At 33.5% G+C, this 27631-nt stretch overlaps 2 protein-coding genes across 4 annotated transcripts; one reads left to right on the top strand and one right to left on the bottom strand.

Moving 5' to 3' along the window:
- Positions 1-379: 379 nt before the first annotated feature.
- On the top strand, positions 380-27631 carry LOC109535871 (adhesion G protein-coupled receptor G3-like). Its single transcript, XM_019901889.2, has 4 exons — positions 380-481; positions 16696-16856; positions 25145-25264; positions 27392-27631. Exons 1-4 carry the CDS (start codon positions 416-418, stop codon positions 27615-27617), a joined length of 573 nt encoding a protein of 190 aa, XP_019757448.2. The 5' UTR covers positions 380-415; the 3' UTR covers positions 27618-27631.
- On the bottom strand, positions 18375-23282 carry LOC109535785 (proton-coupled folate transporter). Of its 3 annotated transcripts, none has more exons than XM_019901787.2 (10): positions 23003-23282; positions 22656-22800; positions 20284-20393; positions 19975-20232; positions 19741-19915; positions 19506-19686; positions 19205-19442; positions 19011-19148; positions 18697-18937; positions 18375-18643 (listed from the first exon to the last, which is right to left on the bottom strand). In XM_019901787.2, the coding sequence occupies exons 3-10, from the start codon at positions 20345-20347 to the stop codon at positions 18529-18531; spliced, it is 1410 nt and encodes a 469-aa protein (XP_019757346.2). In that variant the 5' UTR covers positions 20348-20393; positions 22656-22800; positions 23003-23282; the 3' UTR covers positions 18375-18528. The 3 variants fall into 3 exon arrangements, with proteins under 3 accessions (XP_019757346.2, XP_019757348.2, XP_019757349.2); XM_019901789.2 differs by having other exon boundaries at positions 22656-22780; XM_019901790.2 differs by lacking the exon at positions 22656-22800.

The following is a 27631-nucleotide window of genomic DNA, read 5'->3' as shown; positions in this document are numbered from 1 at the left end:
CAATTTCTGTTCGGTTTATTGGAATAGTTACGCTATTTTTCTGAGTGGAAACTTGCTTGAACACGCTTATTCTCCTCGATAAGGGATTAAATATGGATGGATTTCAACGGGAAAATATTCAGTTCGGTTATTCCAACTTTGTTTGAAATTTAAATTGGAAACTTTGTTGACAGTTAGATTCTAATATTTTGAATTAAAACAAAGCAATTTTGAGCTCTAATTCATTCACAGCCACATGGAAGAAGATCTAAAACCTTTCAGTATGTGTTAGTGGTCAGTCAATTAGGATGAGAACGTTGATAGAAATATTCCCTTTGCTCTTGATCTAAGTCTAAAAGCGGAATCGCACTAATTTACACATTTTCGTTGTTTCAGCCTATTTTCTGATCTCCGCAATCTGTCTGGAACGACCCTCATGAATTTGTTATCAGCGCTATTCATGACCCAACTACTCTATGTTATTGGTGTCGGAGGTGTAATGGTGAGTTTTATGGGTAGTTATTCCCAAATCGATGTTAAAAATGCCATGTCTAAGTCAGTTGCTTTTTTAATGGAAAAATCACATTTTAATGGAAATGCAACTGGATTTGCACATGCCATCGAAATCATAATTTTTGCGCCTGAATTCTAAGGAATTTGCCATTGTTTTTTGAATCAAACCAATCCTTTAGTTGATTAGTGAATATTACGTGAAGAACCGCCCTGGAGCACTTTGTGATTGCTAACGGCAATTTTCAGCAATTCACTGAAATTGCCAATTCGATTTCAAAAAGTTTGGCCGCAACTTTTCTTGAAACGAATCGCTCCATTACATTAATGAAAAGTCAACTCAATAACTCTTTGTTCGTGCGACATTGATTGAGAGGGCCCTCTACCCCTCTTCAATGCACGTTTTTCCTTTATTCGATGTGTTTCGAGAAACACTATTTTCATCTCAATATTTATCAAGAACCGTTGTGCGGGTTTCAAGTTTGCTCGAAGAAATAGAGTTTAGAGAGTGCAAATGGAGTTTGAGCTCCAGCTGGAAATATATGTCGCCAGACGACCTTTTCGTGATTAAATTTCACTGTTAAAATTGCAAATGGAACTTGTGACTAAATTGAAGTTATTCACATGCTATGAGCTTACTTCATCAAAGCATTGCACCGTAACTCGATTGAAAAAAAATTCAACTCGAATGGCTCGAACAATATAATTTTCTTCCAAACTGAGCAATTGCAAATAAGCAAAACAACCAAATGAAACCAGTAATATTTTCCAACCGCCGAAGTTCCTGAACCCAAACAGCTAATTTAATCTTCCAATGATTTACGGGTTTCTCGCTGGAAAAACGTAAGATCCTGGTAATAAAAACCAAAATGGAGCAACAAACCCGATCATTACCGTATAATGAAAATATAGTGCAAAACTTATGATGCCTGAAGCAGCTGCTTTTTTAAAAGCGCAGTATAAAAGCTCCCATGGGTCTAAGTGAGAGTAGTAAGGAAAAGTCCTAGGAAGATTTTCACATTTTTCATAATATAATTTTCATTATAAGCAAGTTAAAATTATCAACTTGACTTCAGATAAATTGCGTCTGTATTATTTGTTCAAATATGTGCCTCATTCAACAGCAGCTGAACGAGTCTCTTAAGACGTTAATAAACGAGAAAAGAGGAAAACGTAACGATGCTGGATGGGATAATCTCATAAATACTGAGATTTCTTACGTGACCAGAATTTGTCAGTATTCCTTATGTTCCTTTTGTACAGTCCCGAAAACGTCACTGCTAATTCATCCGGCGACTGAGAGTCTCAAGAATTATTTGTGACGGACATAATAATAATGGAATTTTGGGATGATTTAGCCTTCGCATAAAATCGCCATTACATTGAATTATCTGGTTCGTTTAAAAGTTACGGCAATTTAATAACCGAAATATTAATTAGCATTTAAATTGGGTTTTAGAGAAGCGCGAAATTTCGCAGAAAGTTTGAAACTTTTATCAAACAACTGTTTTAAAATTATCATATATTGATTTTATGGTAAAAAGTTTGCAAAATATTCTACATTTGCCCCTTGATAGTGAGCTACTAAGCATTTCCATGTTGGAAAATTGTTTGGCAAGCGATTTTAAGTAGTGTTTATTTTAATCTATAAAGTGGGTACTTAAACCTGAATTTTTGCATGGTTTCTCGTGATTCAATTTTTCATTAAAATTTTGATTCGAAAGTGTAAGAGTTTCGCTTTTATATGTTGTTTTTCGTTGCTCTATAGCAAGCCTTGCGAATTTTGAAAAACGACTATTTTGTTCAAAATTTATAGCAGCGACTATAAAATCCGCGTGTAGCTCTGGTGAAGCCCAATTACAGACAAAAGAACTACAATTTTTTCTAAATTTTAGAAATCACTTATAAGTTAATGAATCCGATTTCTATTAAGGCACGAACACGAACTTCCATGATATGGACGAAACATATTGAAAATTTCCCTTTACAATTAATAAACGACATGCAACAAAAGCACGAAAGAGTTGTTTAGAAAGGGTTGGAAAGATCGGTATGATAAAAGTGAAGGTGGTGAGTCTTAAAAAGCTCAACGGCAAAAAGCAGCGCTAATTTGCCCCGAGTTATTAACGTTTCTCATTTAAGCCGAAAAGCAGGAAAAGCAACAGGAACCACGTTAATAGCCAATTTTCCCTAACGCTTTTAATTGGCGAACATTTACTGTACCACAGCGAACGATAAAAGGGAATAATGGGCGGAAAAGAGGCCCCAAATAAGGGACAAATAACTTGCAATTATCAGCAGATACACAATACGACAAGGAAACCACTGAAAAAAAGTTATAAGATGGTGACAAAAAGCTTTAAAGAATATTTAAATGAAGCTTAACATACATTTTTAATGGTCTAGGAAGGAACAAACTAAATAGCTTCTGGTGAAAGTGATAAAACAGAATGAACTAATGAATGACTTTAAAACCCCATACTGAAGAAAATATAATCATTAAAAATGAGATTCAAATTCACATCATGTCGAAAGGTGAAAATCGAGTTTTCACAATTTTAAATATGTGATATTGGAATTTCCGCGTTGGCAAACATCAGCCCTGACAACACATTTTCAAACAAAAGAATGAAATATGGACTGAAGCGAAAATTACGCATTCAGGTGGCAGATCTGATGCATTCGAAATATTTAAATATATTTTCGCTACTGCTGCAAAAATAAAGCTTGGAGATTTCCTATGGATACAATGCCGAGAAAACCAGAAATTTAAATATTAGAATGGTGTTTGATTGTTGCGAAAATTACGCCTCTCTCCCCTCTCGGGAATTAACTTGAACAGTGGAAACCTTGAGAAAATTGGCAAAGAATAAATGCATTAAAAGAAGAGAACGTCCATTTTAATAGTGAAGTTAAACTCCCAGAAGGTTTTGATTTTAAGCGTCTATTCATCGTTGGAAGCTTTTCAGTGTTTTCGATCGTGTTGCAACTTGATCAATGTTTAATCTGGAAAGTTTAGTTCAGAGTGATTAGAATTCGCTTGACTTCTCGCTGGTGTGCCTTGAAAATTTATGTGCATTTCAAAAGAGAAACACACAAACTAAATAAGCAGAACAACTTTTATTTAATATGTTAAAAGTTTTAAAAAGTTCTTGAGATTTTTTCACAAAAACTCTTAGCAGTTGCAAATCTAAATATTTAAGCTAATTTTTAAATTGACTTGATGATTTTTATTGTTATTCATTAACTTAAAACCCTAAACAACTAAAGCGCAAATTGTGCTTTTAATTAAGTTAGAAAAGTGTTTTAGTTGATTTTAGTGAAATTTGAGGAAAAATCTAAAATGCGGACATTTTCGTCATAAAAACAATCCCCTGTCACACAAAGACTTTGGCGTATATTAAAACAAAACCTACCAACTTCCACTAGGCCGTGGAATATTTTAAGTCGGGCAAATTTCCCAGAAGACATATTTCGGTCAAACTTTTCTGATATGTGCTAAAGGGAATAAAGTGCAAAGTTTCGGGTTTGCAATGAGATTTCCACAGATATACATTACTGCCAAGAAAACGCTAATGTAGTTCCCAAGTTGCAGTTTCGGGAATAGTTGATACGTTATTAAAGCTGCCGGCTCTGAAAGAATAGGGTATGCCTGCTGCTATTTATAAGGATTTTTTTAAATAATTATTACGATACCAGGATAAAACAAGAAAAGCATTGGAAAAATTTTCCGGCCAGGAAAGCAATATCAATCTTATTTATTTTACCGGCACTAATTGCAAGCGAAAAAGCTTTCCCAACACTTTCACTATAATGATTTTTTCGGCTGGAATCATTAATTAAAACTTTCAGCAATTAGTGAGTATTATCCCCATTGTCATCCATAAAGCACGTATCGAGGCCTTTGTTGATAGACAAAGCTTCAAAAGCATCTGCCTAAAACTATCAAAACACTTTAATCAGTCTCGCTGAAATAATGGATCAAATTTAAATGAGCGCCACTTAAATTCGCCTGATTGAACCATTTTCATTAGAGCTAATCTGAAATTATCCCCATTATTCTGGCTAATGCTTCCGACTTATTCTTTTCCCTCAATACGCTTGCCTACAAAGTCTGCAGTTTATTTAATCAACAATATTTTATTATGGCCATTAAAGGCAGTTTCATTAACTTTGGTAGGTGCGCTATGTTTGTGTTTAATGGCCAGCGCAAACTACCGAAGCCACAAAACTGGAGGCGTTGAAATGGAATTACCTAATGGATGACAAATAAATCGTCATTTTTATGTGATAGTTAAAACACATATATAACTTTCTATCAGTAAATGGGCGCCAGCGGGTAAATGGGGCACGTTTAAGGTCTTCTGTTTCAGATGTAAATATATTGCACATCAATTCCCACTTTACGGGTTTGGACACGTTTATTGCGTACCTTGCTTTTAGGGCCTATTGTTTTACTTTAACATCTGCTCAAGTTCAGGTCGCTAATTTCTATATTTCACGCTTAATCCGGCGATAAGGTTAACTGAAAGCCGTTGAACATTATGTTAGTAACATCGCAAATAAGCGCTTATCGTACTTGCAATGTCTCTTTTTGTCTGGGTGATTTTTAATTAATTTTGCTTTACCTTTGGCTTTTGCTCAATGTCAGTTTTGCTTTTAAAAACTAAGTAGCTTTATCATGACTGACACAATAATGAGTCAAGCAAATTTCATTCAAAGCGAAGAAATAGCTGCAAAAGAAAAACTTTAATAGCCTGTAAAAAAAATTCTATTAGGTGCCTATTGTTTTGCCCAAAACACTTTTAAATTTTTACAATGCAAGTTTTTTCGACCAAAATATTATTGTTTTAATTTAATGGGCAGCATTTTACTGAGTGATGAATAAAACATTTATTTTCATGTCGGTAAACCCGCCCCTTATGTATCAAGATGCTAATTTAATTAAATCTCTTCAAATCCGTACTCGAGATTAGGGAAGGGTGCAATTAAAGCATGCGACATGAATGGAAGTTTGTCCAGGTTTTCGAATTAAATTAGTCAATTAATTTTTATATAAAATTTTTGTTTAGGTATAACGCTTAAATTCCAAAATTTAAAATTCCATTTTGTCATTCCATCAATTTTTTAGTGACTAATATTAAAGGAATTTGTGTAATAGCATTTAAGTAAATAAATACGTATTTAAAAGCTTGTAGTAGTAATTTGTATTTTCTCTATTTATTTTTTTCAGGAAATTGAAAAAATTGGTATATTTATTATTTCAACAAATTTTCTTCAATAAATTATTTTTACGGAAATTAAAACCCGTGAATATTGTGATGTTCGCTTCTATACTACAACTAATTTTTTTTCAGCAGTTTTCTTTTAAAAATGATAACAAATATTTTCTTTATTTAAGTAATACTTTATTTAAGTTCAAAAAACTACACCATTTGATTTGCACTTAATTAATACAATTTCTTTTAAATGAGACAGTTTTTTTTTAAATATACCATTTTCAAGTTTTCCAAACTTGTGAATATTTTAGCTTTATATTCCGCTTTGTATATATGCACACTTTCGGGAGCTTTGTGTAAGAACTCTTCAATTTCACATTTTATTACAGTAATAAAGTCGAGGGCGGTTGCTTTGCAAAATCCCGCTCGGAATTTAAGGCAAAGCAGCTTCTTTTGATGTTTTTGATAAATGTTGAAATGGTTTAAATAAAAATTCCACCTTTATGGAAATCACTAAAGATAATACATTTTAGGAGATGTTCATGCTAGAATTGTTTTTAAACAAAAAATTTGATTCTGTAAAAATTGCGTTCAAACTGGAGCAACATGTTTATTGCTTTTTTAAGCTGCAGAATATACGGCATAGCAAAAGCATGCTTCTATGCAAACTTGTAATATTTGTATTTTCAGTTTCTTGGCATAAATGTATTAACTTCAGTGTTTTGTATAACTTCATTTTTAGTTTTTTAAACCAAGTGTAAACATTTAAATTATTTTATAAAGTTACATTTTGTGCAAAGTTTTAATTGATTAAATTAATTGGAAAAATTGACTAAATTAATCGCATCACTCCCAAAGAAACTAGCCAAATTAACATTCTCAAACATATCAGCAAATCAGTGCAACGCCTGATCTATCTTCATCAATTTGTGTGTACATAAACTCTCTTTGAACGACTATCAAAGCCTTCAATGTGTCCACTTTAGTCAAGGATTCCAAGTAGAGATAACAGACATGAAAGTAACTTTAAACTGAACTATCGACACAAGAGACAAGATTAAATAATCTTAGGATTCTGTTGTTAGCACGAAAATGATTTTGAGAGTTGGGATACAACCAAATCTTGCTAATGAATAAGAAAACTCCAATTTATACACACATTTTTAGATTAAGGAACAAATAAGCTTTTTAAACATTTTTAAGACAACCATGACAAAATTCTTAATGTTTTTCTGGTGTTGCTGCAGAAATTATAATCAAAAAAACGTTTTCCGGCAAAATAACACGTTTTCAGTTTTCAGGAAAACATATTTTGCTGCGTACCCGCTTTTGCGAATCTCAAGCGAGACTTAAAATGATTTAATTAACGATTTTTCTTGTCGATTCAAAATCATTGCTGCTTTAACATTTGAAAGCATAAAAAATTATCGGTCAGTCCGGGGAAAAATATTCAATCAGGATGGTAATGCTTCCCTGTATTGACGATTTGCGATTTTCTTTATTACCGTTTTCTCACTTGTGTTGTTAAAAGCAAATTAACCCGGAACCATCAAAATTCAGATGGTAAAATTTCAGGCGAGACTTCTCAAGCAACCATACTTACTTCAAGTTCAACAAAATGTAATTATTGAGGACAAATTTTACCTTTCGTCACTTTTCTGCGAAAAATCCCGCAAGTCTTCAATCTGCTGAATTTATGAAAACTACGCATTTTACAAACTGTGTTCACACATTTTCTAAGCCTGTTTTGAAGAATTGATTCGGCACAAATATGATATTGCCAGGCTTTATACAAGGAAAACAATGTCAATTAAATAGTATTCAATTACTTTATTAAAATTCTGTTCTTATTACAGGAACTTTAATTAGGAGAGACTTGCATAAAGTTCGCTCAAAACAATCTGCATGACTGCAATTTAGAGTCGGAGCCTCACAGACTCCATTCAAAATTGCAGTGTTTTATTTAAACAGTATTATTGAGCTGGGAGAGTAGCAAATATATAGTGAGCACCAGCTAATGATGCGTCAAAAAGACGCTCTAACCGGCAAATATTCCAAAGAAGATTATTAATCTCATCATTTATATTTTACGAAACCGTCACTACTGCCGAAGTTTCAGCATAACATGTATTTTAACTTCGTAAAGTTTTCGTTGTTTTCCGCGCGTCATGAAAAGAGCAATAACAGTGCTCACAGAGCTCCCTTTACTATACAAACAGCCAAACAAGGTAAACCCGACCAATGAGATGTTGCAATTTATTCTTATTCACCATACCCAGCTAGCTCTCATTCCATTAATATAAACATATTAAACTTGCTGAAACAGCAATTTGCCTCTTCCATTTCAGTTCCACGGCTAATGTTTCTATAAAAGTGTAAATTCATTTTCTTCACAACGAAGCGAAATATTGGGCTTATTTCGTTCTGCGAGTAGCTGAAAAGTGTTCGGTGGTTTGAAAGCAACTTTTGGAACTTTTTGGGGATACGAGTCAATCAAAGTAGTTTCACTGATTTCACGCTTCCGCAAAGTTTCTCAAATTCAACTGGAAACTTGATAGCACGACAAGTGCACGAATTCCAAAGCTAATCTGGAAAAAGTTGGGTGTTGTATCAAGTTCAGTCCCACTGCTTCGATAATTCCATTTAGTGAATTAAGGGATTTGTAAGTTACTTTTGGGAACAATTTTACATTTTTACACACAGCGCTGCTTTACCTGTATAACTCAGTTAATTTCAGTCGTTTAATTAGCAAATTTAAATATATTTTAGGTTCCAGAGTAATTTACGTAAAAAACTTGGAGATTTTCTAGGAACAGTGCAAAGCGTTCATATTCGTCAGGGCAAAGCTTCTAAAGCCGCAAAAGTTTACAGAAAATTGTGGGCTCTAGCAGGCTCTACTATACATAGAGATGCCGGCATCATTTTAATATGAGTAGGTAAACATTAAATGCACTATCATATGGGCGTATCTGGATCTAAGCCAGTTTGAGAACATTTTAATTTTGAAAAATTGCTAAACAGCCAGCAAAATTGCGAATGGGTCGATACTTGCTCAACTAATAAAACAGAGCAAAGCCCTGCTTTCGCTTAATAAAATTTCATTATTGATGGAAAAATTGTTGAGATATTGATTGGTCTGGAGATATTCTTAATCAGTGGAATTTGATTGTTCCTGGATTGGCAGAGGATTGATAATAATCCCATAAAAACCGCTTTTGTGTAATAAAATAAATCTATTAAATGACATAAAAATAAAAAACGATTGGGAGACGACTAAGAGCGGTTTTAGGAAATGCACAGACAATAATCAATAAAACCATTTAACATGCTGCAGATCGAATTTGATAGAGAAAAATTATAAGATGCGATGGGGCTAGAACAAAAATATCAAAATTTGTAGCTCAAAAACTTATAAACTTTCAAATAGAATTAAACTTTTTTCTACGGTTATGATCCTTTGAATCTGCCAGCAAATTAACTAATTAAAAAAATTAGAGCTCTTCAGCAATTTGTTAACAGATTGATAAAGGCGAAAAGGAAAACTCCTTTAAAAAATCTTAGAGACCAATTAAGCAATAAAATAAAAAATGAATAAATATTAAACAATTAGACATGAAAAACGAACAATAAATTTAATAAAACTTCCGTCGTTTCCGACACTGTTCGGATCAATACCAGAAATCCGCACACATTTCTGTTTTTTACATATTTAACAGGAAAGACCTACCAGGAAAAACGCTTATAAATATGTAATGTCAAATTGGGCCTAAAATAACGAGCCAAATTTAGCGGGCCATTTTTGTTACGTGATAATAAATTCCAGACAGCCAACAAACCACGAAATAATTTATGTTTTGTTATTTCCCACAAGGTTAAATCGGTGCCTGTTTGGGTCCATAGAATTAATTAATCATTTGCGGCGTTACATACGCAAATAATAAATACTTTTTAAAAAATAGATACATTATTCAACATGTCCATAACAAACAACAATTAGATTCGGGGCCGAGCGGTAATTTTTCCAAATAATGTTAGTCATTTTCTCACTTGATAACTTTAAAATATTTGTTAATATTTGTTCTTTTTCGCTAATTGCAAGTTTCCAAACTCGAAGAAAACAAAACATTCACTCCTAAAAGCAATTAGGAAAGTGATATATATCAGGCTTTGTTCGTGACTTTTTCAAACTTTGCAAAAGCTAATGACTTTCCAGTTCAGTCTATTTTCTATTGCCTTCCTTTAAAACTAAATTAAAAGCTCCATTTTTCAAAGAACTGCCGATCTGCAATTTAATCACTCTGCAGCTTCAACCTGCTTTTATGCGCATAAATTAAGTCACTCTAAAATGAACATGTTTGAAGTATAAATAATATTCAAACATACACGGAGCGAAGCTTTTTAGTTGAACTTTGATGATTTGAAGGATTAAAGTGCTGAAGGATCCTCAGACTTATAACCATTATGCCTTTAGTATCGTACAGACGAAGATCTGGTTTGCAATTTGCAGGATTTTCCTCTCTGACTGAAATATATAGAATTATTCATTGTACCTTTAATTTCATCACTGAAAGTACAATTTTCGGATTTTCTGGAAGCACTTTACGAATTTATATTAACTGGTTTTAAAATAAATTAGTTGAAAGTGCTTCTGTTCGCCCACAAAGGACAATTGTTATTCTATGTAAAATGAAGTAATTAATTATCACAAAATACCGTTCCCGAAAGAGAAAGCTTCCAGGTTCTTGAACTTCAAAGAAACCAATTTTTCACCGACACTAATGGCTCGATTAAGGGTGGTCGACGCACTTCTTGTGTCAGTATTTAATGGACGACTGAACTGAAAGATGAATCTTATATTTAATGGAGTTTATAAGGTCTTTGAGCGTGAAAATTTAAGCAAATTTTGCCCAAAGATAAATCGAGGCTTCTATAGTTGAAAGTATAATTAGAAACAATTCCTATGTAAAAGAGGGGAATCATTAAATTTTTCTAAGTTTGGGATAATTTTTTTCAATAAAGCAGATAGCATGGAGCGGGGTTAAACGATTCTCGTCGTTATTTAATTATTTTTCTGTTGTCAATGAGCAGAAAATTAGCTAAAGCGATTGTTAAAACTTCCTACTTTCCCGACACTTACCTAAAAAGCTAAATATAAATCATCTGTTAAAGAGGGAAAATTTAATTGAGCAAGGCTGCTTTTTTATTAAAACCATTAATCATGAAAGGGGGGATTTTGCTGGCGAACGTCTTCGATTTCAGTTCGGCTTCAAGGATGAGATTTTTCATTAAACTTCATGAATGTGATCACCTTGGAAGAAAAGTTTCGTTGAAAACTTTCAGGATGAAAAAAATTAGTTTTGCCATTTTAACTTGTTTGGAGGACTGAGAAGAGAGGTAATGGCAACCTATTTAAAATTCTACGACTTCCTCAGCAGTAATCCTTTGAATAAATCAATAGCAAAAGCCTGCAGATTTCCACTCGTTATATTTATGGGCACAGGTAATAAGACCCCTAACTTTAATTAGACGACATTAATTATTACGTGAAGATTTAAGCTGTTTTCCAAGGCAATTTTTGGGGCTTTTCGTCAAACAACTCCCTTTGATGTAGGTTGAGGATTTTTAAATAATTAATGAAACCGTCGGATAAATATTAATAAATAATTAAGTCCAGCAGTGCGATTTCTGTTGGGAAAAATTATTTAGGTATAATTTTCAGCTTGCCGGTGAATAGTGAATCTTCCTGCCCGGAAAATATGCTGATTTATGTCGATGTTTTCTTACATTCTTACAAAACCACCAGATTTTAGATCTTTTCCGGTTCATAAATATTCATCTCAGACTCAAATATATAAGTAAATGGGTTTGGAAAAGGAGAGCGAAAAAGTATGAGGCACGACAGGAGAAGGGCCCTCTAGTTGTTGAGTTTTTACGTTTTCCAGTTGTTGCAGAATTTTTCTTGGTTATACTCTCAAATCTTTCCAAGATGTTTTTATTGTATCCTCCTTGCATTATTTGAGTGGTCATTTTTTTCTAAGAGATAATTATATTTTTCCATGACAGAATAGCCATGAGGGATACAAGTTATATCCGAATCACATAGAGTACGTTATAATGAAATTAGCTTCGATGTTTCCGGGAAGGCGCGCCGCTTGATTGCTACATGATGAAGGATCGACATAATTATTCCTGTAAGACATTGTTAAGGGTTAAAGTGGTAATTATTACGCCATTACATAGTTGAAATATTAGGCTCAAGTTGATGAAGCTTAAAGGAGTGGATACCCCGTAATTTAATTGAGAATATTGCCTGTAATTGCAGACAAGATCTAGTCGATCTCCTGAAGGTCTATAGCTACTTGTTTCTATTATTGTGTTTTACTGAACCCAAGCACAAATGCAATCATAATACAATATCCTTTATGTGAGATAAAAAAAAGAACTGGGACTTTTTCGATTCACTCTTTCCTTTTATTAAAATGCAAAATAAGTCCTTCAGTTCTAAGTAAAATCTTCTAAAGTTTGGAGTCAGCCAGTAAATGACTTTCTGAATGTTTCCACCTTGAAAATATATCTTTCATACGATTCAGTTCTTTTATAAAATTTTCCTCTGGCACTATACTTTTAAAAGTTGGTTAATTGGCATTTTTCTGACCGAGCGCTCAGAGTTATTGCTTGATATAAAGTGGAAGATGAGGCAAGATTGTTTACGTCCCAAAGAAACTAAATGGAACTGAAGCTGATTATGAGTGGGTGTTTGAAATGCTCAGCTTAAATATCACAGGAAATTTTGCTTTTTTTATATAAATTTAAAAAAATTAATTGAAACTGCTCAGCAAAATCAACGTTGCACAGACAGATGTGAGCCAACTCTGGTTGCTGTGAACAATTCTATTTCAGTTTGAAGTGTTATTTACTGCAATTACCTTTCCGTTAGTGTGTTTCTTCCAAAAATTGTGCTTCAGATAAAGTTTCTACAGAGTGCCAAATGAAGCAATGCATAATTGGTAAAAGTTCCACGTGTTCTCAGTTGGACAAAAACCATTTTTTGTATTTCAACACCACATAAATTATGCCAAATTTGGCCGTGTAAGGTTCATTTTGTTGAACAGTTTACAAAGTTTCCAAGTTTTGCTGCACACACGTTTAACTAGCTGAAGTCAAAAATAAAGTATTGGTTAAATTTCTGGTGACAAAGATCTATTGGCATGATCCTCAATTCTTCAAGAGGAGCCCCAATAAATATAAGTGAACAATTTTTCAGCCGAAAACAGGCTACAACCTCTTACCGAAGCAAGCGATTATTTATTCCTGAGAGCCAAGAAGCTCTGAGATGTTTTGGTGCATGGAATAATAACAGTTTGGGCTTCAAGTCATGCACAATTCAAGACATTTCTTCTCTTCTTAACGCTAATATCTAAGTTATAATATTAGTTTTGATTTGAAGAAATTTTTGTTGGTATGTACGGCTTCAATTTTCTAGAAAGTGCAATTATCAGACCTAATTTTATTCGATGAAGAACATAATTTAATATGTCGGTTTAAATATTAATTTACATGTTTAGTTTCATTCTATCAGTTATATTAGCAGTACAACCTTGTCTTACTTAAACTCTCTCAATTAATTTTTGAACGTTTGAACGAACCTGAACAAGTTTTTTTAAATCGCATAACATGCTTTTCTTCATAAAAACCTAACAGTGTTCAGAAACCCCATTCTACCAGCAATTTGAAGTAAACGTTTGGTTTTTAGGGGCATTTTCCGCTCATAATTTTAACAATTTTGGGTCAAAATGCCCTAGTAAACGCAAGGGTGTGGTTTATAGCGCCATAAAACTGATTGAGTTGAATCCAAAACACACCCAGCCAGTGAAACATTAACAGTATAAAGTTGGCCAGTGTATTAGATTGAAAAAAACTTTCTCAGAATAAAGCAGATTTTTTTTAAATATAAAGCAATGTTGACAACATAAAGCAACCCCTAAGTTCCCCAGATGAATTGTGAAAAAATAAATCAGGACAATGCGGTGTATTCTATTCATATGTTTCGATGGCACAGAGGCATTAAAGACGATAAAATCCCACTCTATCCCAAAATCCGTAATATATTGTACTGTTAGCCAGTAAAAGCACGGTCCATATGGGGAAGAATAAAAATGAGTTATGATTTAGGGGCTGGATCGTTCAGACTGGGCCGCTATGGAAAGTGAGAAATATTGTTTTAACGCAGCGAATATATCGGCAAAGGCCTCACAGAAGAACAAAAAAATGTAAAACGATATTTTAGAATTTTATCTTGGCTCTGAGGAATATTTAGAACGCCATCTCAAGGGCTTTTGGCCTTTTTAGGCCGCTCTCGAGCTCCTCATTTGAAGAGTATGGGGATTAACTATGTTTTTCTTTGGCTATGAAATATAAATTATACAGGTTTATGTATAAAATTTCACTCGCTTTACCGGGACATTTCACAAGTAAGTTGATTATCAACTACCGTGTCTTAATCTATAAATGTTGGATCCCTCCTTTTGAAGTAATCTGCTTAAGACGCGTCGGTTGCAATGTAAAAGTTAGCAACCGAATTACTGCTTCCCGTGTTTGGAGCGCTAATTCTGCAATTGACGCAATATTTGCCATAAGCGGGAAATTAAATTGTTTTCGAACCACGTTTGCAACAGTTAGTTGGACAATTCGTTCTAGAGAATTAACTGCCATCTAAATTTTAGCTTTGTTATATTTGGAAGTAAAGTACTAAACGTAGAACTAAAGTGTCAATATTTTTTTCAAAATGTTTTGGCAACGCGGGGTTTGATGCTTAAAACGATACAACGTTGGTGAGGAAAATGAAGAGGAACGTTTTTTAACCCCAAAAAATTAAACAATAAGAGCATAGATGCCGAAAATATGAAACTTAACAAATCGCCAGATGCTGGGAGAGCGAATAAATTTGTATGTATATGCTGCAACGCGGGTTTTATTTAATGCTGCATTTTCTGCAGTTTCCTGCATTTTTTTAAATTATTTAATTACATTTTTTAGATTGTGACTGAATTTCATTTACTAAATTTTCTTTATAGATAAGAGTTCCATTATCTATTATTTTGTTTGAAAAGATCGAAAGCAGAAAATTTTACATCGATATTTTGATCCAAAACTATTCAATTTATTTCCCAGATATTGAAATATGTTGATAATTTTTATTACCGAATACTTAAGTTTATTCACTGCTACTTTCGTTGGTATTTTTTCTTAAAGTGTGTATGTAATTTGTTAAATTAAGCTAAGAATCGCATTGGAAAGCATATTGTTCAGTTTAGTCGTATTTTCTCTCAATTTTCTGGCCTTCATTTTACTTCGGAGCTGCCGCTTAAACCAATTAACAAAGGGCACCTTTTCTGGTAACCTGGTAAGCGCAAAACAAAGCGGTTGAAGTATCGAAGAAGAAGACAAAGAAGTGCCGTCTTATACCTCATTGCAATTAATTGCTCATTTATTTGCTGTTTATGCTAAGCACGTTGTTCAGTTTAGTTAACGTTTCTTGGCTTGATTTTCATATGGAAATGCCGTTAAAGCCAAAAAAAGTAACTTTTTCTGGTCAACGTGTGTTAAAATTTAAAAAAATCATAGAAAGTGTCGAATGTATGGCTGTAATTCAATTTCAATGAATTTCTCGTTTATTTACAAACCTTAATTCAAAAACTCTGAAATACTGTTCACCTCCAATAGCCACCTCTAAAAATCAATTTCCTTTCAACGTTTTAACCTATTTTTTTACGACATGAGAAACCAAATCTCTATAGCTTTATTCTTTTCGACACCTGCGGTTATTTCTATGGTTTTATAATTTTTTCTGCACTTTTTCACTTGCTGTGTCAATTTCGTATTTTGCTCGTCGAGTTGTCGAGTTTTCAACTTCCAACATCTATTTTTATATTTACTAAGCACCGGTTTTCACTATTCACGTATCTTATTTTAATAACTCCTCTATAGTTTGATGAACTTTACTTTAACAAGCATTCCCATTTTCATTGGTCTTTACTTTTCTCGATCTGCTTTTACTATTTTCAGTTTTCTTACTTTTATTTTAAGCATTTTTCTACCGTTCCCATCATTTTTTACGTACGCAACAATATCCTTATTCTTAAAAGTATTCTATCCATGTTGTAAATCTACATGATTTAGCGACGTTTTGCTAGAAATGTTTGATAAAGTTATATTTATACATCTACCCTTAGTTCCTTTTATTAATATTTATTTGCTAGTTTTAATTTTTTTCAATTTTTTGTCGTGTGAAATTTATAAAAGGTCTTGCCTAAAACTTTTGTAATTAACGATACCTTCTTATTATACTCTAGATTTTACGGATGATTTCACAAGTCTATCAATAAATCAACTAAAATCGACAGGTATTTCAAAATTAAAATATTTTCAATAATACCTCTTCAGATGTAGATCGCGTTCCAGATTTTCCAGAGTCTACGCAGAGTTTGCAACTTTTAAAGATTGCTACTGAATGTTTGTAATTTGAAAAAAAGTTGCTATTGTTATGTTATTCTAATTTTTCGGTTCTTCTTTGTTATTTTCGCTGACGATTGGATTTACCTCGGTGCTATTTTTGAATGTATCTCATAAAACGACACATAAAAGCATTAAAAAAATGTAATTAAAAAAATTGCAAGGCGTCAGACTCAGTTTTGCTATAAAACTATGCTAATATCAAAAGAGGTTGGTCTTTTAGGCCACTGTGGAAAACAATTTCGGCCTTAAATCCCGAATAACTCACCAGCTTCAAACTGAGCCAAGTTCCATGTTTTATCTGGGTGCTTACACACATTTACATTCAAAAGCCACCGAAAGTCCCTTTTTTTGCTGAAATGCGACTTCCATTAATATAATGACGAAAACAAGCAAATTTTGTTTTAGCAGATAGTCAAGAAATCCATGCGGGAAAAGCGCATTGCATTCGAATAACAAATGTGTTGTGTTTCAGGATTCGGAGCTCTGCATTGCTCTGGCGTCCGCTCTACATTATGTCCGCCTCTGTGTGTTTTCATGGATGCTGCTTATGACCCACAATATGTACATGCAGTACAAAACTGGCCTTCATCTTGTTCCAATTACGGACACAAATATTAGCCGGAATTTTATAAGGTGAGTCGCGAAAATTAAAGCAAATTGATTGCTTAGCATGTCTTAAATATACGACCCAGTTAAAAAAAAAACGCTTTAACGAACAACATAAAGTTTTAATTAATTTCAAAATTCAGATTTACCCTGGCAATTAATTCAGTATTCATAGCACGATCCGAACTTGAGCCCCAATAAAAAAGTTAATTGGAATACCAAATAAGTCTTGAAAGCATTTTTTTGCTGAAATTCAATTTTTACAAAGTTTACCGTTTAATGTTCGCATTAAAACCGCCTTGTGAAATGCTAATTAAATATCAACCACCGATCAAAGCCATGCTTTTACACAGGATTAAAATGACACATTTTAAAAGCTATTTTCGCACAAGGAACTCGATCAAGTAAATCCACGGTCTAAATAATTGATTGCTGGGAATCTGTATTTTATTTCCCAAAAATTAAAATAAAAATTCGATCAATTTATGATTTAATCTAGTGTAATTAAGTCTCCCGGGGGTAAATCGAACAACCTCATTGTAATTTCAGTCAAGGTAAGGCAATGCCATTGATTCGTCTGGAATCGAGGGACCCATTAATGAAATTTTATAGAGGACAAGACCGAGACGCTTTCAGTTTTTAAAGTGGGTGTTAATATTTAATGAACTTCCATTTCAGAGTTCATTTGTGCCGAACGATGAATATCATTGTCTGTCATAAGAATAAGCTTAGAGTTACTCTAATAAAATAATGAAAATTGGCTTCAAAATTCAAAGAGATATTGAGCATATTTCAGGAATAGTCAAAGCTGATTCTGTGAGAGTTTGCCTTTGCTATATGCATGTAAGGGTAAAATATATTGTCAACTAATCAGTCCGGACTGATGAAAAGCAGAATGTTTTTTTTATTGCTGCGGTAGTAGTATTTTTAGTCCTCCCGTAGGTAGATGGTGGATGTTTGACGGGCGCTAAGACTTATTTGCTTGGTAATAGCGATAAAAGGGCTTTTGATGAGCTAATTTGCAGTAATTTTGTATTAGTTTGGACTCTTTAGCACCATTGTGCTGTGGTCTTTAGCTCCTGCGGCATCAATGTGTCGAAAATTTCCTTGTACAACAATTGCGATATCATCCGCATATCCCAATGCTTCTTAAAAATCCCTGCTCTGTAAAGTCGCCATGCGTCGGTTGATGAAATTAATTCGCACTATGGTGCGGAATGAACCTTATCTATTCATTGTGTTGGAAGCTCAAGAAGCATTGCAGAAGAAAATATAACTAAATGTGCATGAGCAAATATTAATAGAATTAATTGCAATAGAAATTTACATTGTTGAGTTTCAAGTGGTTGTATTGTTTCGAACTTCAGTTTTTAGACAAGTTAAAATAGTTCTTAACTTTGAGTGAATATAAATTTTTATTGACTTCGGCAAAGTTGGCGCAAATTTTTTGCCGCTTTTTTCGTGTCGATTCAAGATCAATTTGATCTACAGAATTCGTTTGTCTACCGTCGGATAGAGAAGAGGAAATTATCAATTAGGAAGAACTTTTAGGAAACTGGACACCAAACATGTATTTCAGGTAAAAAAATTGAAAAAACAACTTATTGATTATAGCATTGCCTAAGTCGATAATTTTCATATAGATATCACATTGTAATAAATCACAGATGATTCGGAAAACTTTGGAAATTTGCAATTTTTACGTGGAATTTATTTCGTTAGCTATAACATTCTCTGGCTCACTACTATTTTCGTCACTTTCCAACACATCATATTCCTCTATACTTGCCTTTCGCTGAACTATCAGAGCAAACCTGGAATAATCAGTGTTAAACCCGTGAAACTTACTAAGAACTCAGGATCTTACATGAATATGATCGAGCAACCAAAGACAATACCAGCTGTAACAAAATTGTATAATCCTGCGTCTGTATTGATAGTCGCATTATACAAGGCAGTATATCCGATCGAGCTCAATGGGTTCAAAACGTTTGAGCCAATGTTGAAAGCCGATAGGATTTTCGCTACTTCTTCTTCGTGTACTAGTTTGGAGATCAGAGACCTCATTAGGGCACCCTGGCCATATGAGGGCAAATTTAAAATTGCCCCTGTAAAATTAATCTAATTATTACAGCAACTAAACACAGGACACTCATTTCTTGGACTTTCGCATTTTCTTACCTAGATATACCTGCCAGTCCTTTAGAGCCAAACCAAGTGTAATTAGGGAAACCACTGAAAACAGCGAGCCAACAAAAATCAGCACAGTTTCCTTAATTTTTAGCACTGTGTGAAACAAATACACTACAACAGCGGTGGCTGAAACCAGACATATTTATCACATTTATTCAAATTTCTATTTTTTCCGCTCTTACCAAATAAGCCCAATATATTAACAACAGTTCCATACCAAGTGAACTTGGTCAATGTCCACTGTAACTTTTCCCGAACGAAAAAGAAAAATAACTGCCCCGATCCAGTCGAGGTGAATCCCAGAAGCATGGAAATCATTATAAGGAGTAGGAGAGTGCGTTTCGAGCCCTCTCTTTGAATAAAGGGAGTTTTGAGCATTTGGATAATGTTCGATTTGCTGAAAATCCCTGCAATCGGGTTCTGAAACAAGCCGGCAGTTAATGAATCAAATTAAAAATACACACAGTTGCTTAAGAAACTTACTTTAGTTTCACGCTCCGGAAGAGATTCGGGAACGAAAAATATGGCATACCCCAACGCAACAAGTTGGCAAGCTGTTGCAATGCAATACACTATGAAATAGTTGGTAGCAATCAAAATGTAGGAACTGGAAGTGTTGCCTATTAAAGATGCCAAGGCCATCACCACATCCAGAATTCCCATCCTACACAAATCAACGTGTTAAGTTAGAAATATGAATGAATTGGTGGAATGAAACCTTAGGCCTCTTTCTTCTGGTGTGGTTGAGTCCGATAAATAGGCGGATACAACAGTGAAAAAACTGACACCACCTCCAGTTAGGATAATAGGAACTGATATGACTAGCATGAACCAAGGAGTTAAAGTATCTACAGCCGCAAATACTATATGGAGCAGTAAGGAAATGGTACCACCTAGAATTCCACAGATTTTGCAAATGTTTTTCGCCGCACTTTCACTGCTCCATACAAACCTACAAATGCGACTACAATGACAGGCTTTCTACCGAATCGGTCACTCCATGGAGCCACAACTAGACAAAGAACCGATCCAAAAGCAGACTCAACTATGGTTCGTACTAGTTGAATATACGTGGCCGTTGGCTCTACTAGCTTTTCCAAAGTTTCCGTCGCATTATCATTGACAAACCCCAACTTTGCACAATTCGATTGATTATGGTGCAAAAGAACATAGCATGTTCTATAAATTAGAAGGTTGCTATTAACACTGACTGAAAGCAACACAGATAATTTTTTAGTCAGATTTTAAGCTGCAGACTTACCTGTTAACATAAAAGCCAATGCGGAGAAAAACACCGGAATCTCTAAACTGAGCTTGAAACCCATTTCTGCCAGTTCAACCGACGGCAGTTTGACCAAGATTTACTTTTTGCTACAATTTTCAAACCCATAGAGAAAATTACACATAAAATAGTTGAAACATTAAAACATGGTTCTGGTTAGTGTGAAAGATAACAGGCGAAGCATGTCCTTTTATAATAATAGTTATTTCATAACAATGATAACAAAAGGATTTTTGAATTCAAATGGATTTGAAAATCTGAGGTTTTTGCATGACTAGGAGCTGACTGGGGGGAGGTGGAATTTTTTATTAATTTTTTAGCCCTTTAGATCAAAAGCGTCGTTGTTTGCGTAAAGTTACTTCTGTGAAGCTTATAGACTTGCAGATTTCCTGCTCCGTACTTGCACTGCTAATTCCAAAAATTTCATTATTATTTGTTGCACATAGTCAAAGTAAAACTGAAATGCTATTTTAGGACAATCATTTAATGATATGAAAATTCATGCCAACTTTTTATCTTATTATTTTAAGCAAATGCGTAGAAATGTTTGATATTTCCACTTATCATATTTCGCGGTTAGCTCTCTAGTCCATATGTTTTCGAGCATATTTTGCCATTTCGTACAGATAGTGAGACTTTATACTTTGCTATTTCAGAATCATTTTTGCCTCTATTAGACTGTTTGGGTTGTTTTTATTTCATATTTTTCATATTATTGGTCTAAACTTTCTTTACTTTCCACAACTGGCCAACACTTAAATACTATAATAAATAAATAGCTAAAAATGCCTACTAATTTGGATTGAAACCCATACTGCTAAAAACCCAACGAATTTTAAGCTCATCCATACAATTTTATGGATATATAATTTATCATCTACTATTGAACAATTTGAATTCGTTCCAACAAATATTTCAWTTTAACAAACTGGWTTTTTTTTAACTTGCCCAACATTAATTTTTTTCACTTAAAAATCTARCATTAGAAATTCAATGTACAGAAAAAGCCATTTTACATATTTCTGTGAGTTTCTACCTGTTTTTTGCATCACTAGAGTTAAGCTATTTCCTTCTTYTTCAGATAAATAAACACCKWTATTGATCTAAATATATTTCTGATTTTCAAATAATCTGAAGTTGAAGCTGCGGCAATAAAAATACATATTAAATATTGCAAGAAGTGTATTTAAAGAAAACACAATTCTACCGCTGATTTCGAAACAGCATTAATTTTTCAGAAACTAGACGAACAAAAGCGAATTAAGAACGCAACACAATTGTATAAAATTTTGAAAACGTTCATATAAAATGATTGCATGAATAAACATTTGATTAGTGTTAATGGCTATACTTTCCATACTATCCGTTTCTGATCTAATAAAAATAATGAAGAACCAGAAAAAAATAAAAAAATTGCAGATCCAATTGCGCATCTAAATTAGATTTAGATAGAAAGACAACATTTGAACTTATAATCACAATCCAAAAAGTGAATATTATTATAATAAAACAGAATACGATTCAAAATATTAGCAATAAAAAGGTGATAAAAATGTAATCAATTTATCTAAAAAAGCTATTCATCACGAGTCATGAAAGGATCAAAATTAATACTAACCTAAGCCATACAAAACAACTATTGGTAAGAGAAACGCATTTACTAGTAAAGAATGAACTACTAACCACGAGAATCAAACAATAAAAAACTAGCGATTTATAAAAGTATGTAAACTTTTTCACGGCAAGCGAAAATGAAGTCATTTTACCACCAACGCAATATCTATAAGACCTTCAAATTTGACGAAGTTGCAAATAAACTAACGAAAGTTAAATGCGAAATCAATAAGTGAAAATAATGGCAGACACAAAGGTGATACAAAATAAAATATATGTTGGTAAAATAAATTAACTGTTTATCGCTCAATGTTTCCCGGTAAAATTTCAATAATTCTGGAACCCGGGGAAATACATTCAATATTTATACCTAAATGATAAGATATGCTTCCTAGATGATAGATATCGGATAATTCGGTCATTAATATACTCCCCCCTTTTCTGTAGCATTGGATATATTCTTATTTTTCCGTAGCTTAATAAATCACCACCCGCTAAAAATCCAAGAAATTTCCACAGATGCTTTATTCTAAATGTTGAAAAACGATTACATTTATTGTGATTCGACCAGAATTAGCCTTCAATCCATAAATAGACTTCATGTTAGACATCAAATTTCAAATAACGAAAACATCCCGATACATACATTAGAAATCATATGTGACGACAATGAAAACGTAGTTGTTCAATAAGGATCTATCATTACAAAGCATTGAAATCTGCAACTATTTCCTTACCTCGATTCGATGCAATTCAGCATTCGAAAAAATATTTGCTCACACCATAAGCAGCTGTGATCGGCGCAATAAGTTTAAAAACATGTGCTTGATTAGGCAGGTTTATCGAAAATGATGCTCATTATCTACAACATAGCATTAACACCTACAAAACATAAATACTCTAGATAATATTTGTTTGTTTTTAGCAACAGCTGATTCTTGGTTTGAAGGCCGCCGCGAAATCTATGGCACATAAATTAGGAAACAGCTGAATGTTGTTATTCAGCATTAGAAAGCTAACAAATATTCGTAGATCATTTCTGATCTAATCGGTCTGTATGAGAAATAAAGCCTTTTATACATACCTGTATTTGCTGAATCCAATTCAACTGGTGGATGTTAAAAAATCGTTTTGGGTTTTAGTGAAAACTCTAACACTTTAACACGTTCTTTGTGCAAGCACATCAATCAAGAAGACTTAGTTAAACAAATGCCGATTTTAGCTAATCAGAGACAACCGACTGCCATGACACGATATCCAATTTGCGCTTTGAACTTGAAGCTCATTTGCTTTGTTTGTTGCCGGTAGAATGTGCGAAGGTCAATAAATTGGTATTATTAACTCTGCTGGTTGGTTCATGTGAAACAACCTGAGGTTACTAAAAATATTATTTCAGACAACAGATACTATGATACTTACAAATATTCAGCTGTAGTTAGATTGAGAGAGAATATTTACACGTGATTTTTATTAAATAAATGCAATAGTTTGGAAGGAACACAAACTTTCATTAGTTCTTACCAGATTTAAATTTGCTACTGATTTCAACTGAGTTCAGTCGTTGCTGTTAAATAATGCCCTTTATGCAAATTAACTTTTGCTGTACTTTTGCGTTATTGGAAGAACGTTGACTAAAGGTAATGAATTTTAAAATGTGAAATTATGAACACTATTTCTCAGGAATATTTTACGCAACAAACTAGGCAAATCTAGCAATTCGCGTCATATTTAATTATTTTTCTCTAAGCATCTTCTAGATAAATCCTCTAACATATTCCTCTTAACTCAGTTTTAATTGGTAAAACATACAGCCCTCAAAAAAATAAGCAAACTGATTAACGCCCTTTGTATGGCGCAAATTAAACAACAGCCCTCTTATAAATTAGTTTCCGTGCTGACTGAACTGAAAATTTCACTTAATTTCAAAGGATTTAAATTCCTTTCACGGAAAACTGAATAATGGAGTCTTTGTTTGCGATAAAAACCTGTTCCGAAAATTTTCGTTTTAAGTTCAAATCCCTGTAGGATCCAATAGGGTACTGTTTACCCATTTACAAACTACATAATGGCGAAGTTGAACAATGTCAATATTTGCAAGACAAATTGGGATTTTGTAGTTCAAATACAAGTCTTAGATAATAAGCAGTTTGCATATTAGAAGCGTTGATAAACCTGTGGAAGTAGTCGTTTATTCCGGACATATTTTGGTGTGCAATCAAAAAAGTTAAACTTTCGCGGTAATTGCATTAAAAATGTTCAACTTAATTTAAAAAAGGTGTGAAGTTGGTCTGCTACGACGCTTTTTATTGAAAGTGTACCCAAGATAAATATAATTTTTGTAGCTTAAAAGTTGAAGACTGTAATACGTCGTATAACCTTTGAGGGCAAGAAAGCACAAGGCAATAAGTTTAATCAGCTCTAAGGCTTAAAAAAGCATCAATTTTTCGTTTGCTCTTGCAGAACTAACGCAAATATGCACCAGAATTCACCTTTAGATCATTTCCCTTCCGGAATTTCTATAACACGCCGTTGTCTACAATTCAAAATATTTTAATTATAAATTCTTCTATCAAACATGTTTGCTTGCTTTGCACAAGCTGACAATATTTCAATACATTCTTCTCTAGCAAAGTAAAATTCGCGCTATTTTAACATCATATTGATTTTCGAGCAAACCTCCAAGGATTTGTGAAAAATTTATTATTAAGCGTTAAAAAATTAACAACGCATTTCATAGAAAACTCAAGATTCTAATCCAGCTTTTGCCTGAGGGCGCCACTTAAAAAATGTTCACCTCATGCTGTTTAGAGAAAACTACTTCCGAAATTTGTATTTTGACCTCCTTATATGCGACTGTTAAAAAAGTATCGAGTGTTTCAATTGATGTTACTTGTTTCCTTTTACTAGCAGAATATGCATTAATAAAAACAAAAAGATTGATTATGTAAACATCCCACCTGCGTGAGTAAATATTTAGAAAGTTTGGGAAAATTTAATATATTAGGCTTATCAAGCGTCTAGACTCCAGCCAGACTAATCAATAACCTTCACGCAAAAAACGCACCTTAGTTTATGAATATTAAGTTTCTCGCTACCTGAAGCTCGGGCTTGAAAAAGTTGATGAATTTGGCATTAAATTATTAATCAAGAAAAAGAGGCAATTCCGCTCGGCTAATTTTAGTAATTTTTTAAGCAAATGTGATTATAAAATGAAACGTTGTTTCAGATATTCCCTTCTAGGATGGGGATTGCCATTAGTATTCCTGCTGGCAAGCATCTTAATCCAATACTGTGATAAACGTGGAATGTTGCTCGACACTCAAGACCTCAGAAGGCAGAATTGCTGGTAAGAATATCCTATTGTCATAACAGAAACTAAACAAATATTAATAGTATGGCTCGATATGAAACGGTAATTCAATAAAAAAATTCCATTTCGAACAAAACACTTTTCGCATCTATCTTAATGGCATCTCTATACGCTTATCCACATCGGCGTCATTTTCAATTACTAAACTGATATTTCAAAAGTTGACTGGAGGATTTATGGAGCGAAGATAAATTATTCCAATGCCAATTCTCAAAAGTTCTAGTTTTGCACCGACTTCAAAACAATTTATCATCGGCTCTGACATTGTTGATTAAAAGTTCCGAACAATTCCATACGAACACTAGTGTTAATGTCAATTTACTATTAAGCCACCGGTTTTTATGGACAACTCTGCCAGCCTACATTGTTTCAAAGCTAGGCTTTATGTCACATACAAAAAGCCATTTTTCAATAGTTTGCAAATTTCAATTTATAAAGTATTTATTTAGACGCTTAGATGCAGGATTAGTTGGCGCGCTTTAAATGTTTTGTGCGGTTTTTGTGTCATTCGGTTAAATAAATAGTTCGCCAGTTTTTAGGTGTAATTAATGAGCAAGGTTTTGCCTGGAATGGAAACGTGAACAATGTCTAACGATTTATGTTCTATAAATTCCGGCTATTCACGAATGTATTTGCAATATTTATACTTGTAAGGTAATATATTTAAATTTCTTCAACTTCAGACGCAGTAAAGAATTGTTTTAAAAGCAGGAAATACACAAAATAATTGAATCCGACTTCGTCTGGAAATTGTCAACGTTAACAAATTCATTTTTTAAGTGTAAATAAGTGCGAAAGCAAATTACCTCGTGTAGCAAAGAAAAGGGATAAAAAATTGAAGCACACCCGATTCAGTCCTTTTTGCTCTTTACCCTGAAGCTAAAATATTTCCTTTTAGATTTAGTATTTCGCCAAAAAGGTTGAGAAGATTAGACCGATACGCTCTCGCAAAGTATCGAGGCCTGACAAGCCAAACCGATTTGCATCGTATGCATAATTTATCCACAATATTCGGTTTACTTCATCCATTCTACAAAGCTGTTATTTGCTACCAAATGCTAAAGAAGCAAGCGGCTTCCAGATAATCTCAAATTTGCATCAAGCTGTCGGCATTTTCAAAAATATTGCCCCAAAAAACCAATTTAATACTGACCGAATGGATGGGCAATTTTCAATAAATCATAGTTGGTTTTGTTAATTATAGTCTCATTTCCAGCGGTTGTGTTCCATCTCCAGCACATGTTGACAGAATTACGAGCATTCTGCCACATTATGAGTCCTGTGTGCTCAATAAACCTGATTAAATGCCAATGATTTGAGAGAATTTCAATTTAATTAGCGCATGATTTAACTAGTAATTGGGACATTACCGCTTTACCCGGATTATGCAAGTCAATCCATCAACGCTAATGCTTGAACAATAATTTAAAAACAACAATAATTTTCTGGATTTGCAAAAATAAAAAAGATATGTTTGTCTATAACTTTATGAAACTGGTTCAAATAAAAATAGGTCAAATTAAGGTAATTGAGAGCGATTTTCGTATGACCAAGTGATTAATCTCTGAAAACAAGAATCCAAAAGGAACTTTTCGCTTCTCCGAAATTACCGCGATTAGGAAATTCATTTAAAAGTGAACAATCGCCTTTCGAATTGCCGCAAGTTTTATTAGCTAGTCGTTTGAGTTATATCCTCATTTAGCATAATTATAGAGCGTTTCCCTTCAGATAGACTTTTATGTCGTTTTTGAAATTCTTCGCTAATCAAGCGCAGAAAATGGAACAGAACTTTTCGAGTCAACTTATTTGCTACTTTGCTTGATTGAATATCGTTTGCAGCTCTAGGAAATTTATTTTATAAATGTGTATGTGCTTCGGAAAATTTCCCTGCATTCACATTATTAGCGCTTTCTAATAAATCATCATACGTTAAGTGCTCTATTAAAATGTAAATTTTCCTCATATTTTTGACTGATGTATTACAGCTCTTCGCGCTATATACATTTTCCATCCACTCGATTAGTTGGAAATTCGTTACCAAAGCTCGATCCTCATGTTTACTGCATTTTACTTAGAATATTAATTCAGGTGTTTTATTGGCAGGTTTCTGGACAAGAACGCCTTTATCTCCAGCCTGGTCATTCCCGGTTACCTGATGGCTCTGATGACATTCTTCTATTTATTCCGGACAGCTGTTTTGTCCAAATACCTCGTAGGGTTTCAACCGGACAATCGATTACGAGACAAAATGCGACGGAAAAGCGCTATTCAAATAATACTTTTTAGTAAGGTGAGTATTGATTTCATATTTATAGAACTACGGGACTAAATATATATCTTTAA

This window comes from Dendroctonus ponderosae, unplaced genomic scaffold (assembly GCF_020466585.1).
Source record: "Dendroctonus ponderosae isolate FM_Combo_2020 unplaced genomic scaffold, Dpon_F_20191213v2 Dpon_F_20191213_173, whole genome shotgun sequence".
NCBI lineage: Eukaryota > Metazoa > Arthropoda > Insecta > Coleoptera > Curculionidae > Dendroctonus > Dendroctonus ponderosae.
The sequence above is the reverse complement of the archived record's forward strand: the minus strand, read 5'-3'. Positions and strand labels throughout refer to the sequence as shown.

Bases quoted from the DNA above. Each gene is read 5' to 3' on its own strand.
- LOC109535785 (XM_019901787.2), bottom strand. From the start codon at position 20,347: ATGGGTTTCAAGCTCAGTTTAGAGATTCCGGTGTTTTTCTCCGCATTG. The intron at 19,443-19,505 runs GTAAGTTTCTTA...GGCTTGTTTCAG, and splicing joins TTCCGGAGCGTGAAACTAAA to AACCCGATTGCAGGGATTTT. The intron at 18,938-19,010 runs GTAAGAAAATGC...TTAATTTTACAG, and splicing joins GGACTGGCAGGTATATCTAG to GGGCAATTTTAAATTTGCCC.
- LOC109535871 (XM_019901889.2), top strand. From the start codon at position 416: ATGAATTTGTTATCAGCGCTATTCATGACCCAACTACTCTATGTTATT. The intron at 16,857-25,144 runs GTGAGTCGCGAA...ACGTTGTTTCAG, and splicing joins ATTAGCCGGAATTTTATAAG to ATATTCCCTTCTAGGATGGG. The intron at 25,265-27,391 runs GTAAGAATATCC...TTTTATTGGCAG, and splicing joins CTCAGAAGGCAGAATTGCTG to GTTTCTGGACAAGAACGCCT.